General features: G+C 53.5%; 1 protein-coding gene across 6 annotated transcripts; it reads right to left on the minus strand.

Annotated features, from left to right (window-relative positions):
- Window positions 1-36: 36 nt before the first annotated feature.
- On the minus strand, window positions 37-15788 carry EPHB6 (EPH receptor B6). 6 transcript variants are annotated; one of them, XM_036328496.1, is made up of 18 exons: window positions 15500-15788; window positions 15030-15189; window positions 7589-7787; window positions 7244-7308; window positions 6250-7003; window positions 5397-5552; window positions 4732-5082; window positions 4517-4641; window positions 4166-4328; window positions 3172-3295; window positions 2905-2957; window positions 2601-2720; window positions 2249-2496; window positions 1839-2012; window positions 1195-1344; window positions 741-934; window positions 462-617; window positions 37-356 (listed from the first exon to the last, which is right to left on the minus strand). In XM_036328496.1, exons 3-18 carry the CDS (start codon window positions 7686-7688, stop codon window positions 248-250), a joined length of 3042 nt encoding a protein of 1013 aa, XP_036184389.1. In that variant the 5' UTR covers window positions 7689-7787; window positions 15030-15189; window positions 15500-15788; the 3' UTR covers window positions 37-247. The 6 variants fall into 6 exon arrangements, with proteins under 6 accessions (XP_036184389.1, XP_036184387.1, XP_036184391.1 ...); XM_036328494.1 differs by having other exon boundaries at window positions 15030-15226; XM_036328498.1 differs by having other exon boundaries at window positions 3172-3286; window positions 15030-15226; window positions 15500-15787.
- Between the last annotated feature and the right edge of the window lie 1480 nt (window positions 15789-17268).

Raw genomic sequence — 17268 nt, forward strand, 5'->3', positions numbered from 1 at the left:
GGGGGGGGCTTGCAGACTGAGGCCTCACCACACCTCCAACTTGCAAAATCCCTTTTTTCCCTTTAATGTGGGGAGGGAGTGTGGGAAGGGACAGAGGGCAGGAGAAGGAAGCATCCTGAAGGTTGGGTTGAGTAGGCTGGGCATGAGAGGCCAAGACGGAGACTGGCTCATGTCTCCCACATCCCTCCTTGGACCTGTGTCCCAGCTGTGTCCTAAGCAGCGTCAGTCACAGCTTCCTGCCAGGGTCTCAGACCTCCACTGAGCCTGGCTGCCTCAGGTGCCGCTGCAGGAGCTGGATGTTGTGTAGCAGTTTCTTCTGGTGGCCAGCCAGGGTGATGCCCAGGGCAGGCAGGTCTCTGGTGGGGAAGGAGTGGATCAAATCTGGGCCAGTGTCTCCAAGATCCCAGGCACGACTCTGGCCTAGGGCCCAGAGGCTCCCCCACCCACCTCTCCCTGCTTACTCCAGGCTGAGCTGAGCCACATCATTGAAGGTGCAGAGGCCACCCCTGGAGAAGTTGTCCTGGTAACACTCCAGTCCAATGGCAGAAAGCCAGGCTTGAGGTGAATCCAGAGTAGGAAAGTCCAGGGACACAGGGTTCAGGAGGGCCTGGGATGGTCTAAGGGGGAAGGGGGAGGCAGGTCAAAGTCCCCTCTTCATCCGAGCCCCAGCTCCTCAGTTTTCTTTTTGGTTTGTATCGACCCTCCCTGGCTTTCCCAGGCTCCAGTCCCAAGCTCCAGACCTGTCCCCAGAGCTCCCGCCAGCCTGCAGAGTGTCTGGCTTGCGAATCATCTTGTCAAATGCAGCCACTAACTGGTCAAAGTGGGGACGCTGGGTACGGTCTTTCTGCCAAGTGTCCAACATAAGTAGATGTAGTCCAGGAGGACAGCCTGGAGGTGGGGGCAGCCGGAACTCCTGCTGTATTGCATTTAGCACCTGGGGATTAGAGGAAGAATATGGCGAGGGAAACTTGTAAGTGGAAAGAGTATATTGTTAAGTAAGGGGGTGGGCTGAGATCAGGTGGAGCATGAGGGCACACTGGTGAAGGAACTTAAAAATACAGAAAGCAAGAGCCATGAGATCTTAGGGAGGGAATGGATCACAGAATGGAGGTCTTAGAATGTGGGAGTCTGTGAGGCTGGTGGGTGGGAAGGATCAGGGGTGGGGAAGCCTCGATGTCTAGGTCAAGAGCTCACCTCTTGGTCACTCATGTCCCAGTAGGGCCGTTCTCCATAACTCATCACTTCCCACATCACTATCCCAAAGCTCCAGACATCGCTGGATGTTGTATGTTTTCCATGTGCAATGACCTCTGGGGCTGCCCAGCGAAGCATACAACTTGGGCCCTGAGGGGTAGGGTTAAAAGTACCAATAGCGATAATCACAACAACAGTCACATTTATTGAGCAACTACTCTGTGCTCAGACGTGAGTCAAAGGTCTCACATCAAGCCTCTCTCTTAATCCTCACAACAACCCTGCAGGGTAGATATCTTCATTTTGTAGAGGCTGAGGCATCAAGTGATATGAACTTGGGCAAAAAGTCACAGAGCTTAGGGTGGAGTGCTCAGAATTTGGGCCCAGCTGCTCTGACTCTAGAGTACCTGTGATCATTAGGGGAAAGGCAGGAAGTGGTTCTAGGTTTCTGAGGTCTCCCACCTTCCTCTTCTCAAGTCCTGAAATCCTTTAATGCTCCCTTTGCCCAGGCTTCTATCCTGGATGAAGCACAGGTGAGCTTTATCCCTTCATACACAATGATATGCCGCCCAAGGTCCCCACCCCAGGTTCTGGCTCATCCTCCAGCAACCGCTGAAGAATGCAGAGTCCCAGACTGTTCTCACCTGAGGGCTGTGACCAAGCCTGGCCACTTTGCACACCAAGTGGCTATTGACCAGCACACTGTGGGCAGAGAGCGCTCGGTGGACGAAGGCAAAACTGGACAGGTACTGCATGGCGGCGGCCACTCCCCGCTGCATGGCCACCAGCTGAAGGCTGCTGAACTGGCCCTCCCGCTGCTGAGGGGCAGAGGGCAGAGGTCAGCAACTACGTGGGAACCTCCACACATGCATAGCAGACATTAGCATGAGAGGGTGGGGGTTTGGGAATCAGAAAATGGCCTGGGAATGAAGGCTGAAGAACACTGGAAGTGGGCAGGAGGGAGCCAAGGTATAGGGCTCTGCCCCTGGAACAGTCTAGAACTGCACACTTTCCCAGACCCAAGGGCTCTCCACCTTCCCCCAGGCCAACTGACCCTGAGGAAGCTGTCCAGGGGACCCAGCTCCATGAGCTCAGTCAGCACCATGAGGGGCCGGCTTTTGGTGACCACGCCCTCCAACCGAAGGATGTTGGGGTGCTGGAACTGGCCCAGCACTGCGGCCTGGCTGAGAAAGGTCATCTGCAGGCTCTCGGCACCTCCAGTCCACAGGGCCTGGATGGCCACAGCCTGCTCCCGCCTGCCCCTGGGCTGCAGCCGGCCCCGGCGCACTTCTCCAAAGGAGCCTGGGGGGACAGTTGTAGGTTGGGCAGTGAGTGGTCAAGGAAGGACAGTGGGCTCATGGTTAAAAGGAATCCTGCCAGGCCCACCCTCTCTGCTGTTGAAGTACCTGCCCCAATGACCTCTTCAATCTTGATATAGGTGGGGTCCACCTCCCGGGCAAATTCCCGGATGGCCTGGCAGGGGTCCTCGTATGTGGATGGGTCGATGTAATACTTCACCCCAAGCCCTGTAGGTGCGTGGGGTACATTATGAGGATATAGTTCAAGGCTAGACTGCCCCCACACTGCAGGCATGCCCTGGTCCCCTCAAACTCAGGGGAGCCCACATTGGCTGGTATGCTTCTGGCCTGAGCTCCCAGCTCTTCATCTCTGCACCCCCGAACTGGGCCCCATTCCCCCCAGATCTCTCACCTGGGCTGCTATACTGCTGCAGTTGCTCCGTGTAGCCTGTCGCATGTCGCTTCCTGAGGGTCAAACCAGAGTCCTGGAATGACACTCCTCCTCCCCCTTCCCCCACACAGGCTGCTCGGCAGCCTGAGACCAGGTCCCTCCTTCCCACCTCTGCATGGGTCCCAAGAAAGAGCTGGGTGTGGGGGTTTCTGCATTGGGCCTTGGGCTTCCAGGGCGGGTGTGTGAGGCAGAGTGGTGGTGTGGGGACATGGTGAGGGGGGGGCTCACCTCTGGAAGACAACAGCCAGCACGGTGATGGCGGCCAGCAGGAGGAAGGCCAAAGCCCCCAGGATGGACCCAATCACCAAGGAGAGTCTTTCCGGAAGCTGGGCGGACAGCTCACCTGAGGAACCAGTGGCCCAGAATCACAGGAGGTCAAGGCCTCACATGAAAGTGCACCTACCCACACCCACCCACACCCATCCACACCCACCCGCACCCATCCACACCCACCCACACTCACCCACACCCATCCACACCCACCCACACCCACCCACACTCACCCCCACACACCCACACTCACCCACACCCACCCACCTACACTCACCCACACCACATCCACCCACACTCACCCACACCTACCCACACCAACCACATTCACCCACACCCACCCACAGTCACCCATACCAACCCACACCCATCCACACTCAACTATACCCACCCACACCAACCACACCCACTCATACCCATCCACAGTCACCCATATCAACCCATACCCATCCATACTAAACCATACCCATCCACACCCACCCACACCCACCCACACCAACCACATTCACCCACACTCACCCACACCCACCCACACTCATCCACACTCACCCACACCCACCCACACCCACCCACAGTCACCCATATCAACCCATACCCATCCACACTAAACCATACCCATCCACACCCACCCACACCCACCCACACCAACCACATTCACCCACACTCACCCACACCCACCCACACTCATCCACACTCACCCACACCCACCCACACTCATCCACACTCACCCACACCCACCCACAGTCACCCATACCAACCCACACTCATCCACACTCCCCCACACCAACCCACACTCACCCATACCCACCCACACCCATCCACACTCACCCACACACACCCACAGAGCCAAAGATGGGAGCTCAGCCAGGAACTCCCCTCACAGCCTTTGGCCTGCAGGGCCCTGGGCCTCTCCTCACTACCCCTGGTGCCCTCCACCCAGGCTTCCTCTCACCTTGAGGCAGCGTCTGGAAATACACCTTGCCTCCATAGGGGCCATGGCCTGCGGCTGTCCGAGCCCGAACCTGGAAGCCATAGATGTGGCCGGGGCTCAGCTGTGTCACGGTTGCTGTGTTGGTCTCGCTGGTCAGGGTGAAGGAGTGGGATTCATCTTCCGCCTGGAGGGACAGCCACTCACTCCCTGTCTGCCTGACCCAGCCCTCAAAGGCTTCCAGCCCCTCCCACTTCCTCAGGGCTCCTGGGCACCTCGGAACCCCCCTCCCCCCTCCCCCCTCCTCCCTCTAGCCCCAGGGTGGGACACTGCAAGTTCCCTCCAGCCCTACAGGGATGCCCCATCCCTTCCCACCTGGTCGTAGTAACGCAGCTGATAGTCCAGGATGTTCCCATTGGTCTGGTCTGGCTGCGGCCAGGACACTGTGATGCTGTTGGGTGCCCGGCTCACCTGGTGCATCACCGGGACTGCAGAGGGAACTGGGGTGGGGAGTCAGTAGGCGGAAGACAGGAGTGGAGGAGGGGTTCTAAGGAGCCGAGGTAAGGCCTTAGGCGGAGGAAAAGGCTCACCTGCGTGGCTGGTGCTGACATTAATGGATGCAGCCTGTGGAGGGTCGGGGCTGAGCTCTGAGACTCCGTTGACGGCCTGCACCTCCAAGATGTAGGGTACGTGTGCCCGGAGCCCCCCGACTAACACCCGGCTCTCAGTCAGGCCCCTCTGGCGGGGGTCGAAGTGCACCTCATCCCTACAGCGGTGACAAGCGCCCCCGCCGCCAGGCTCCTGGCGGCTTCCGCACTCCTTGCACACGACGTTGAAGAGCAGGTCCCCGCGCCCGCCGAGCTCCTGGGGCAGGCGCCAGTGCAGCATGAGCGCGGAGCCCTGCACCTCAAACCAAAGCTCCCGGGGAGCCGAAGGAGGGCCTGGGTGCCGGAAGGGGCGGGAAGGGCCACAGAAGAGGTGATTGAGGGAGGGAGGAGGCAGGGGCGGAGACACACAGCATGGGGTGGAGCCCAAAAGCAGAGGAGGCAGGTGAGAGGAGAGAGGCAGGAGGTGGACCAGGTGGGATGGGGTCAGGGAGAGAGACAGGTAAGGCAGGTAGGGGAGGAAACCAAGGACACAGAAGAAAGAAAAGTCATCGCCAATCACAACAGCCCCACCTGTCGCCCTTGGGATCCCCCTCTTCCCGCCCCACTCCCTGTCCTGTTTCTACCCCTGGGGTAGGTGGGGGACTTACCAGTGCAGGGGGCCTGTGGGGGGTCAGAACTGGCCCGAAAGAAACCCTCACGGCAGGGGCAAATGGGGGCTGCAGGCTCCGAGGCGTGGCTGCGGGCCGGGCACGGGGAGCAGGGGTTGTTCCCGGCCAAGGCCTTGTAGGACCCCTCTGGGCAGGCTGAGGAGCAGAGGAGAGTGGAGGCTTCAGCTCAGGCAATACCCCCCTCCTGCGCCCCCACACTGGGCTGGTTCCTCCTTCCTCCTGGGATGGAATCCCCAGCTCTCTCCTCCCTCCTTCCCTCCCTCAGGCAGAGATTACTTCTGCCACTTAACTGGGGTGGAACTGCATTTCCACTGATGGAAAAGTGAGGTGGGCGGGGGTTACGGGCAGGCCAAGCACCAGAGGTAGGTGTCTGTAGGCTGATTGCATAACCTCCCTCTGCAGAGGCCTGCTGCAACCTCCACCTGTGGCAGAATCATTCTCCTTAGTCCTCGGCTGGGATTCACTGCTTTCCACCTGCATCCTGGCCACCTGGACCTGGGATGAGCCCACCCCAAATACAGGGCAAATACGGACAAAGGACCCCATCCCACGATAACCCAGGAGTTCAACTCCTTCTGATCTCCATCACTTCTCAGGCCTGCACCTCTAGGAGCCTCCGCAATGGCTGCGGAAGTCTCCAGAAGGTGCTAAAATTTTCAGATGAGTGGATGAGAGTTCGTGTGCTTTAGGAAATAAAAGAGGAGTCCTTCCCTCAAGTAGCTTAATCCTAACCTTCGGGGGACAAAATGAAGTTTGGGGTATTCAGGAAAGGAGCTGAAAGGTCAGGGCAGGTGGGAGATCTTAGAAAAGCATATGGGGGCTAGGGTCTCACCTTGGCAGGCCTTGTCTCCACGTGCAGGCTGGTACCCAGGTTGGCAGCGGCAGCCTCCGACTGCAACCATCCACTTGCCCTCTCCATTGCAATGCAGCCTGGGGGGGCTGCCCCCGGCCTGGCCGCCACCCCCATCCTCCTCTGGCTCAGCATGAGCCACACAGGTGCCCATGGCTGCCACCAGGGAGGCCCCCCCGGCCCCACTGGCCTGGGTCTCAGGGAAAGAGGTGAAGGCACGGAGCACGGAGGGGCAGGCATGGTAGAAGAGCTTGATGGCCACGAGAGCCAGGCAGGCCCCGGTGTCCTGGAAAGCCACGTAGAAGCCACGCTGGGTCAGGGGGCCGAAGCTCCGCTCTTTGACGTTCAGCTGCAGCCCAGCCCTTGGCCCCGGCCCATGGGGCTCCACTGCCCAGGCAGAGGGGGCAGGAAAGCTCTCGTCCGCTGCAATCGTGTCCACCTTGGTCCAGCGTTTGAGGTGCCAGGCTGGAACACTGTTGGGGCCATCGGGCTCCTCCGCCTGGCGGTAGTACAGTGTGAAGGTCTCCCGACAGGTACCCCCGGCCACACCCAGGCTGGAGCAAGCCCGCACAGAGAAGTGGAGTCGGATGTGTGCCCTCTGGGCGCTGCGTCGCTCTACAAAGTGTGTCTGCAGCCAGTTGTCCTGCCCGATGCCTGGCGGGGACCCTGCCACGTGACAGGCCTCGAAGGTCCGAGTCAGGCGTCGCTGGTCATCCAGAACGCTCACTTCGTCCCACTGCAGGGAGGGGAGGGCGGTGATGGGTGTTAGCAGCTCAGGACTTGGAGGGTGCAGGAAGGGGGCATATCTCTTCCTCTGAGACTTAAAATGAATGACATGCAAAGCAGGGTAAAGGATACCCCAAAGCCCTGTTCCTCTGGAGGGAAAGCCCCTACCCAGGGGTTCCTTCCCCAGTTCCACCCTCCAGGGAGAAGGGTGAGGGCAGGGCCACGGGTTCAGAATGAAAGTGACACTCACCCCACCTGGTGGGTAGGTGAGCCAGCCTATCTCAGACGTCTCTCCGCTGGTGTCCAGCAATACCTCTGCCCAGAGATAAGAAGGGACAAGCACTGGCCAAGGCTCCACCAGCACTGCTAACCCCCAGCTCATTCCCAGGAGTAAAAACAATCTCCCTCCCTGGTCCCTGTAATTCACCAGCAGGAGCACAGCTGACTGGGGAGCCTTTCTCTGAAACCCTCCCCACTCCTTCCCCCCTCTTGATGTCCTTGGTCTTTTTCTGCCTTCTTTGAATCTTTCCCATTTCCCACCTGAGCTGGATCTGTAATAGCAAGTGGGGGTTCTCCAGTGCCCCCTCCCTCTTACCTTCCAGAGCCAGAACAGAGGACACCAGGAGCAGGACCCAGAGGCTGCACACCATGCCCGCCACTCCACTCCCTGACTGGGCAGCACCCTCAGCAGCCATGGGGCATCTTCGGGGCTCCCACCATTGCTCTGGCTGCCACCCTGTACCCAGGCAGGGCTGCTGCTTTGCAAGACTGGGGACTGCAGCCAAACTTGCTTCCTAGGGAGACAGGACCAGAGAGGCCGGGGGAGGTAAATGCCCTCTTCATTAGGGCCCAGCCTCCAAAGCCTCAACCTGGGTCTCCTCCTATAGCTCTCAAACTGTCGCAGCACCCATGACCTTGGGGTGAGAGCAGGACCTGACTCTCCCCTGACCTGACTGGTGCCAGACCCACAGTCTTGGAGGGCCATGTGCCGGGTGGCTCCTGTCCCCCATGGCCCTCCTCCCTCTTAGAGCACAGGGCAGTTAGTTCTGGGCCAATCTTAGTCTTTTATTCTGGAAGGAGCTATTTCAGTTCTTTTTCTTCATTTACTCTCTTCTTTTCCTCCTTACTCCAGCCTCCCTGTGCTGGGAATCGGGAGATTCTTCTCATTAAAAGCAAGTGAGTTAAAAGCTACTCCTTCACTGGGGACACACAATCCCCCCTCCCCACACTCCCATCCCCCGTTAGATTTGGATATGCCAGGCATCTCAGAAAGGCAGTGGAGCGAGAGGGACTGCTGAAGGAGAGCTGTAGGGTATGACGGGAGGGTGGGTGCCAGAACAGATGCACAGAGACCTAGGAGTGAAGACTGTCTAAGAAATGAGCCAATATCCAGGAAGGAGAGAGCTATGGAGGTCTGGCATACTGAGGTCCTCTCTCCACAAGGGGAGACAATTAATACATGCCTTAAATATATGCAAAGATGCTTCTAGTTTGCTCACAATGAAAGGAAGGCGTTTTGAAACAACAGGGACATGCCATTTTGTCCTATGAGATGAATAGTGCAATGAGTTGGAGAAGGCATGGAAAATGGGCTCTGTGAGAATTCCTGCGCTTAGGGGTTCAGGAATTTTGGAACAGGCTCTTAGAAGGACAATTGGTGATGTCTGCCTAGCAGCTTCACTTCTATGAATTTGTCCTCCAGGAACCATATACTTGGATCTGTTTGCACAGATGTTCAAACAAGGATATTTATTGCAGAACTGTTTGTAAAGGAAAAGACTATAAAGTTACTATACATCATTAGAAAGATGGTTTATGAGGATGTAAAGTACAGCAAAGGGAATGCAGTCAATAACATTGTAATAACTATGTATGGTTCAGATGGGTACTAGACTAATCAAGAGATCACTTCGTAAGATATATAAATGTCTAATTACTATGTTGTACACCTGGAACTAATATGATATTGTATGTCAAATGTAATGGAAATTTTTTTTTTTAAAATTTATGGCACAACCTTCAAAAGGAATAAGAGCTACTGTTTATGTACTGATATGAAAATAATTTCCAAGTGAAAGTCCAGTGAGGAACAGTATGAAGCATGCTCCTGATTGGAAATTTAAGGATGTCCATATCCATGGGTGGTCCTTTATGATGAAGAGACAAAATGTAGGGAGAAAGTTGGAGGGACAGCTGCAAGCTGGTATGAGGAAGACTCATACCCACTGTATTCCCTTTAATTTTTTTTTGTTTAAAAAATCTTGTATATATACTATCTTTTCAATAAATCATTTATTAAAAATCAATTTCTTTAAATCTGTATAATAGCTGTTTAGTAAAATGAATCGAAATAGTGTGCATGCCCTCAAAATGAATGACTATGTAATAAGCTACCCTTTCATATAAAACGCCCTTGAGCCCTCAGAAGCACGCACTGCAGCCCACAAGCCCAGGACCCGGAGGCATGACTGCTTCCAGGGTCACAGTGACAACAAACAGGCTCAGAATTTCCTGCTTCTTGGTCTAGAGATTAGTGGTGACCTATCTCTCTCCTCATGGCTCAGTCTCAAAAGTCCATGAGTGGCATGGACAAGAGCAGCAGATCCCATTTATTTCTGCTGAGAAGAAAACACTCATGTTGCTCAAAAGGCACAGGACTGAGAAAGAAAGAAAGGAAGGAAGGAAGGAAGGAAGAAAGAAAGAAAGAAAGAAAGAAAGAAAGAAAGAAAGAAAGCCAATTGAAAGTTGGAACATGTGTCCTCCTGGATATTTGTGGCCCTGGGATCCACAGTGCTGGTGAAAACAACACATTTCACAATGATGCTAAAATAAAACTATATTCAACTTTGATAGATATGATTTGATTTCTACAAATCTACTTTTTTTTTTCTGGTAATACTGGCTATACAGTAAGATGAAATCTTCAGTGTTATCTCCATGTGGTTACCGTGAAAAGACACCATTTCTACATCTGTATGAGCTGATGTGTGGTGGGTACCAACCAGCATTGACATTTACCTAAAGCAGTGGTCAGCAAACTGCAGCTCGCGAGCCACATGGGGCTCTTTGGCCCCTTGAGTGTGGCTCTTCCACAAAATACTGACTTCTGCGCATGGGCCACGAAGTTTCAATCGCACTGTACGTGCACACCCACACGTGGTATTTTGTGGAAGAGCCACACTCAAGGGGCCAAAGAGCTGCATGTGGCTCACGAGCCGCAGTTTGCCGACCACTGACCTAGAGAGTTCAACATAGTGCATATGGAGGCAATAAAGAAGCATTTTCAAATCATCACATTGCACAGCTTGAACTTACACAGTGTTACTCATATATGTCAACTGTATTTCAGTAAAGTTGGGGGGAAACAAAGGTTCTTTGCCAATACTGTTGTAAATGCTACTAGAATCATGCGCAGATTAAATGCATGCTTCCAAGGAGAACAGGGAGATCATGAAGTGAAAAGCATGGCCCCATCACCACAGGCTGTTTAATAACTATCCTGAACTAATTCACAGGGAAGGTGCACCCCCAAACTCTCAATGGCTTAACTTGGAGACATGCCTGACTCACCAAAACCAACTAGAATCTGTCCAGGGCCAGAAAGTCTTTAGGAACACTCTTATCAAAAACTGAAAATTGCTGCAGAACATCTTTAAACAATGAAGGCATTGTGCCATTTGCCCAGCAGTTATTCTTTAAAATAGCCTCTTTCAGTGAGAGCATGGATGCATTCTGGAATCTGTATAAAGAAGAAACTAGAAGCACTGGGTCTTCCCAAACTGATAAACTAGACAAATAGTCATGGAGAAGGGATAAAAAACACTTTAGATACATCTCAATGATATTTTTTTTTGAAGGGCAAGCAGCAAAGAAAGAAAAGTTGCAATGCAGATAATACCAGCAGTAAAATATGGAACATTCTGGAAGATTAGGAATGGCAAAGCATTTGCTGCGATGACACACAATACAAATAACGCAGTGGCTGTGGTTGTTGTGGGGTGTGCATGCATCGCTTTAGCAGGCATCCTAATGACAACATGAAGCTGGCCTCGCTCCAGAAATTCCGAAAAGAGCAAAAGCAATTACGAGACATGTTAAAGCCACTCAGCTTCTGTCCTCAAGAGGAATCAGAAAGGAAAGAATAATACGGATCGCCACTTCAGTAATTTTTAAAAATTTTACTAAGAACAAAAATATTCATTAAAAATAAATGATTGAATGCAACAGCATGGATGGAACTGGAGAGCATTATGCTAAGTGAAATAAGCCAGTCAGAGAAAGATAAATACCACATGATCTCACTCATTTGTGGATTATAGAGAACAACATAGACTGATGAAAAGGGACAGATCCAAAGACTGAGAAACAGCGATCAGGCTATCAATCCCCAGAAGGAAAGTAGGGGAGGGCGGGGGTGGGGGGAAGAGATCAACCGAAGGACTTGTATACATGTATATAAGCCAAACCAATGGACATGGACAACGAGGGGATGGGAGCATGAGTTTGTGTGTGTGTGTGGGGGGGAGGTGGGGGTTAATGGGGGGGATGAGGACACATTTGTAATACCTTAACTAATAATAATAAAAAAAAATAAAAAAAAATAAATGATTGAAGATAATAAAGTACCCAGAAGTGTAGTTTGGCTATTTGGTGAGGACATCTTTTAGATTTGGATCCAGAAAGTTGAAGATTATAAACAGGTTTCTCTAGAGAGAAAAAAGGTGTATCTGAGTGAGACTAGGCTGTTAGGTCAGTTCTTGCTTACCAAAGGAACCAGATAAGTTAAGTCTTTTCATTTTTAACAGCCGAAAAGAATTGGAGCGCATCTCTATGGCTAAAATAAATAGAAGAAAGAAGAAACCTTATTAAGATATGAAAGCAATTGCTGTCAGTGAATTCCTACCACTGCAGATTCTTTTGAGACAAGTTCCAAACTCAGAAATGTAAGTGTCAAGAACATGGAAGCTCCATGCATGTGCCTCGAATAATAAACAAGCAGGACTTAGAACTTGGTTTTTCAAATGGCTGAGGACTAGGACATCTTTCTGGTCCTCTTCCTTGTGGCCTGCTTGAGACTCTATCCTCTCCAACTAGTGAAAGGAATTGGCCAGTGTTTAGAAATCCTCTAACCCATGAAAGAGGAAAAAATCTTATCCCAATCAGGAAAACTTTCACATTTCAGATGTATACATGCTTTTAAAAATATCAAACACCAGAAGCAGCAGAAACGTTGCTGTCAAATGATAGCTCAGAAAAAGAGATGGATTAGACAGTTTCCTGTGACAAAAAGTGCCTTCTGTAACTTCCCGTCTTTTGTTTTTTTTCTCAGCTCCTTTAATGGCTATATCACTTCGTACCTTTTTCATATAAGTAGAGACTCTACATCCACAAGCCCACTACATGTCTTTGGTTTACAAAAATATGACAGTTTCTTAGCATCAGGATTGTATTTTGTTTCAGAAGCTGGCAAAGATGAAAGATGTGTAGAATCTTAGCTTATAAATCATAGCCTATGATTTCAGTCATCTATAAAACTGCAAGATTTAAACACGAGTAAGTCTGTAAGAATTTTAAAAGTATGCTAAATGTGATAATGTTATGAACAAACCAAGCTGACTTAATATAGTTTACATAATTCAATCCACAGAGTAGATTTTTAAAAAAATTAAATAATCTAAGCCAAATAAGCTTGGAAGAGGTATGGCAGAAGATATATTGGGCCATTAAAATTGGTTACTGTAGGATAGGAACTGAGGGGAAGGCATTAACTTTGTCTTACATATATTTGAATTATTTTTCTTATTACAATGAGCATATCTTATTTTTATAATTAAAACAAGAATCGCATAATTAAAATCTAGACTAAAATCTAAACAAAAAGGGGACATATTTATAAAACCTAGACTACTGTAGCTTATATTTATATTTTATCCTTCCTCCTTTTTACCCTCTAGTTTTCAAAATATCTAGAAATTTTAACTACAAGAAGAAAGCAGAGATGGAGAGGCAGGAGGAGCTGGGAATGAATGAGCAAAGAAATGTCAACAAGAAAAGCAAAGAACTTTTATCCCTGGATTTTCTTTAAGCTTTTCTTCCAAGAAGTTCACCTTGTCTCACTGATAACATCACACTTCTCTTACAGGATGTCAGAACTGTGACTTCAAAAGGAAAGAAGGGACCAGAGGGGACTGGACACTTGGGACACACTCAAGGGGCACTGCTGTATACTGAGCTCAGACAGAAACATGAAGCAAAACAGGCTGCAGGGGCCTGCGGGGTGAATGGCGATCCCAAGGGCAAAGGGACCAATGGTTTCGTGTCTGGTGTGGTTACTGAGCTGGTCCTCACACCTGTTAGCCACAGGGTCAGCGTGGGAGGGGTCAGCACACAGGCCCTGCCCTCTGTCCTCTTCAGCAGCTGTTTAAACGCCCAGGAAATTCCAGTATAATCCTTGCTCAGCTTAATGCTGCAGCCTCTCCCCTTTAATCTCCACCTGGGACCTGGTGTCAGGCACCCTCTCTTCGAGCTCTGGCCTCCTGCCTTGTAAGGGATCCCATTGGCCGTTAAGGCAGCATCCAGAGCAGACAGTGAGGAGGTGGCTGTCCATCTGGGCTCCAGCGTCTCTGTCCTGGCTGGAGAAGCCAATTTGTGGATTACCTAGCAAGGACAGTCCTATGTCCCTTGAGGCCTCCAGCCCTGAGAATGTCCCCTAGAGCATGAGGATGCAGATGAATGTGCCTCCCACTGTGGAGCTGGGGGAGGCTCTTAAGATGCAGGCAGTGTCTGGGTTTAACCAGATGGCCACCTAGAATGAGCCTCTCTGGCTGTGCACTGACTGGGGACATGCATGACTCTGGAAAAGAGCATAAGGGAGGGTGTTGGGGCAATGGTACGTGTGCACAGGGATGAGTAAGTGGAAATTGTGGTGGGAAGCACATGAGTGCCAGGATCAGTGCCTGTAAGAGCAAGTGTAAGAGTGTAAGGGAGTGGATATGAGGTGAGATGGGTGTAGATGGTAGGTGCTGGGAGGTATGCACGAATGTGTGTGTATGTGTGTGTGTGTCTGTGTGTGTGTGTGTGTGTGTGTGTGTGTGTGTGTACATGCCCATCAGTGCAGATCGGGCCCTCAGATGCCCATGAGCCCTACTCCACCTCTAGTCTGCCGGTGAACTGCCCTCTGCCCCAGGAGTTGCTTCTGTAGGAACACCTGGGCTGGGAGAGGGACGTAAGCAGGGAAAGAGAAAGGGAGACCAGGGGTGGCCAACCCCCTTCCTCCCAACTCTGCTCCTCCTTCCTTCCACCTGGTAAGGATTGCAGTGTGAACACGGCCCAGCTCAGGAGATGGTGACGAGCTGGGAGAGAACAGCTGGCCCAAAGGAGGAATGGTCCTGCCCTTCCCATGCTCAGCCATGGCTGCCTGTTGCTCCCCAGCATCCTGGTGCCACAGCTGTCGTTGCCAGCCATCTTCTTGCACCCTACATGAACCAAGACTCCAAAGGAGTCCTCCCCCTAGCCCACTAGGTAGGTACAGGAACCCCCACCCTAATCTTCCTGTGATGGAAAAGGTCCGTTGACCTGAAGGAGCCAAGTGGCCCCTCTGAACAGCTCCCAGTATGGCTCAGTCCCCCAGTGTCCCATTACTTGGACAGCTTCCCGGCAGTGCCCACAGTCCCACAGCCCCTTTCCCACCGAACCAGCATCTCCCTTTCCAGAGTCTGAGTCAAGTTCCCTGGCAGTGGAGGGCCTGGCCCAGGTTAACTGATTGGGAACAGGCCCAGCAGCTTTTCTCCACGGGCACTGCCAGGGACATTACAACATCTAGGCTATGCTGGGCCCACGCCAGCTCCCCCAGGGATGGGAGGAGAGAGGGTACCAGACAGCCAAGATTGGTGGGTGGTGGCCAGCGAGGCCAAGCTCCCAGACAGAAAGTGAGGGGGCGGGGCTGGGGCAGCAGCAAGCAGTAGACTTTGGTGCAACTTGGGGTTTGTGCTGGGGAGCAGGAATCAAGCCTTTCTGCCACCACATGGCTGACTTACCTAAGGTGATGCGGTGGGGAGCTGTAGAGCTGGGGGGAGCTGGGGGCAGGTGTGGGATTAACCTCCTGGCTCCTCCCAGCTCCACCGGGATTGGAGAGATGCCACTGGAGGGGTGGGCAAACCTCTGCAGAAGGCCGGGAGCCTGGCTCTGCGAGGACCCCTAAAGCAGGACCCCCATGTCAGAGCCCGAGGAGTGTCTGCAAACACAGTGGGGATGGCAGTAGCAGCTAGGGTAATGGGGGTGTCAATGAGGCTACTTAAGAGGGCAAGGGAGCCCGGTGGGCTAGTTCCGCATCCCCTCGCGAACTCGGCTCTCCCCTAGGGAGGGGTACTCGGCACCCCCAGGAGGCCTCCCGAGCATCTGCAGAGGCCCTGGCTGGAGGGACCCTCTATTTTGCAAACCTTAATTCCTCCGTCCCCAGGCACAACGACTCCCACCCTCCACAACCGCCGGCGACCCTGGGGCTCACCTTCCGCAGGCCGCAGGCTCCGCAGGTCTGCGCCCCCCAAGGCCCAGCGCCGCCCGCGCCTCCGCTCGGGTGCGGGGACCCCGCTCTCCGCTGCCCGGGTGCGCCCGCGCGGCGCGGCGCGTCTCTGGGGCTCGGGGCGGCCGAGAGGCGGGGGCTGGCGGCGGGGCTGCTGCTCGGAGGGGCGGGGGGCTCCGGGGTTCGTGCGGAGCCCCAGTCGCGCTGGCCGTCGCCCAGCTGGGTCGCGGGTCCCGCCGCCCGCGGCTCGGCTCCCAAGAGGCGGCTGGAGCAAGCGCAGCCCAGCCCGCCCCTCCGCGTCCCTCCCAGCCCGGCCCGCCCCTCTCCGGCCCCTGCTGCCGCCCTCGCTCTCCCCTTTTCCGGGGAGCCGAGCCCGCCCTCCCTCCCGGCCCAGGCTGGGAGCGCGGGGCGGAGGGACGTGGGCTTGGAGGGGGGCACGCGCGAGGGGCCGGGCGGAGGCGGGGATCCGAGCACCTGGGAGATGCGTTAACACCCCGGGGCCGATGGGGTCCGGGGCCCGGGAGAGCGGGGCAGGATGGTCGGGGCGGGCCGGGCGGCAACCTGGCCAGACCCCCGCGCCCTCTCCCCTTCCCTGCTTCTCCTTTTCAACTCTAGGAACTAAACCCACTGTCTTAGTTCCTGCTCTGGTTTGAACTCAGGTGGGCGTGAGCTGAGAAAAAAAAGAAGGAAAAGCCGGGGGTGGAGGGAAAGACAAACAGAAATCTCAAAGGGGACAGGGTTGTGGAGTGCTAGGCAGCCAGGGAGGGGGCGCGTGGGCATGAATGTGTCTCTGCTCCAGCCTTTAAACTCTTCTCCCCGCTTGTGACCCTGGCTCTTTGTCATGGTTGGGGCTTCAAACCCTCCCCTCCCCAAAGGGCAGGGAAGCCTGGGTCTTACGGGAAGTCCTGATGTCGGTGCCTGGCTTTGCATGGCCGGGCAAGTCGCTGCACCTCTGGGTGCCGCCTCCCTTGCCCGCTCCTCAGTGAGAACCTCCCCCACGGGGATGAGAAGCGATGGAAGGGACTCCGCGAGTTCTCGGCTGGAAGGGGTGAGGAACGGAGGGGGCGCCGCCAGGAAAGGTGTTTCCGCCCACCCCCTCTCCTCTGCTCAAACCCCGGGCAGCAACGGGGTTCTATTGTTTTGGGTTCCAACGGCGCTAAACTGGGGCCTCCCGCGAGGTGTTGCCACCACCTGCTGGTTTCTTCAAGGAACACAGGCACCTGATGGCATTCGCTCTGGCCTTTTTCTCCCCCTCCCCTTGTCATTCTGTCCCATCTTATTCTCCAAAGTCCTTCTTAGTCAAGACACTTTTACGTTTATGACAGCACTAGTCGCCAATGGGCTGGTCCAAACTGGTGCTTAAGGAGCCATCAGAAACCGAGGAAAATTGTGAAAGGGATCTGTGAGCCAACAAGCCCAATAAACAAAACAATGAAACTCATTAGGAGGCACCTGGGAGAAACAAACAGGCTTTAATGAATTGACTGAATGAGTGATGGAAGGAAAGATAAAGGCGCCAGAACAAGTCCCCGCTTGGCAAGGGGGTTGTTCACTCCCAATATCTGGAGTTAATTAATACACCTAACGATGTGGGATGGCTCTGCACTTGAATCGGGATAAGTCCATTTGCACTGGCGCCTCTAACGATGTCCTGCTGCTTCCCCTTGTTCTGAGATTCATTGGTGGAGAATTGACTTCATTTCTGAATGGTATCTGCAAGGCTTTGACAGAATTTTGTGAAACGTGAATTTACA

Source organism: Myotis myotis, unplaced genomic scaffold (assembly GCF_014108235.1).
Source record: "Myotis myotis isolate mMyoMyo1 unplaced genomic scaffold, mMyoMyo1.p scaffold_m19_p_11, whole genome shotgun sequence".
NCBI lineage: Eukaryota > Metazoa > Chordata > Mammalia > Chiroptera > Vespertilionidae > Myotis > Myotis myotis.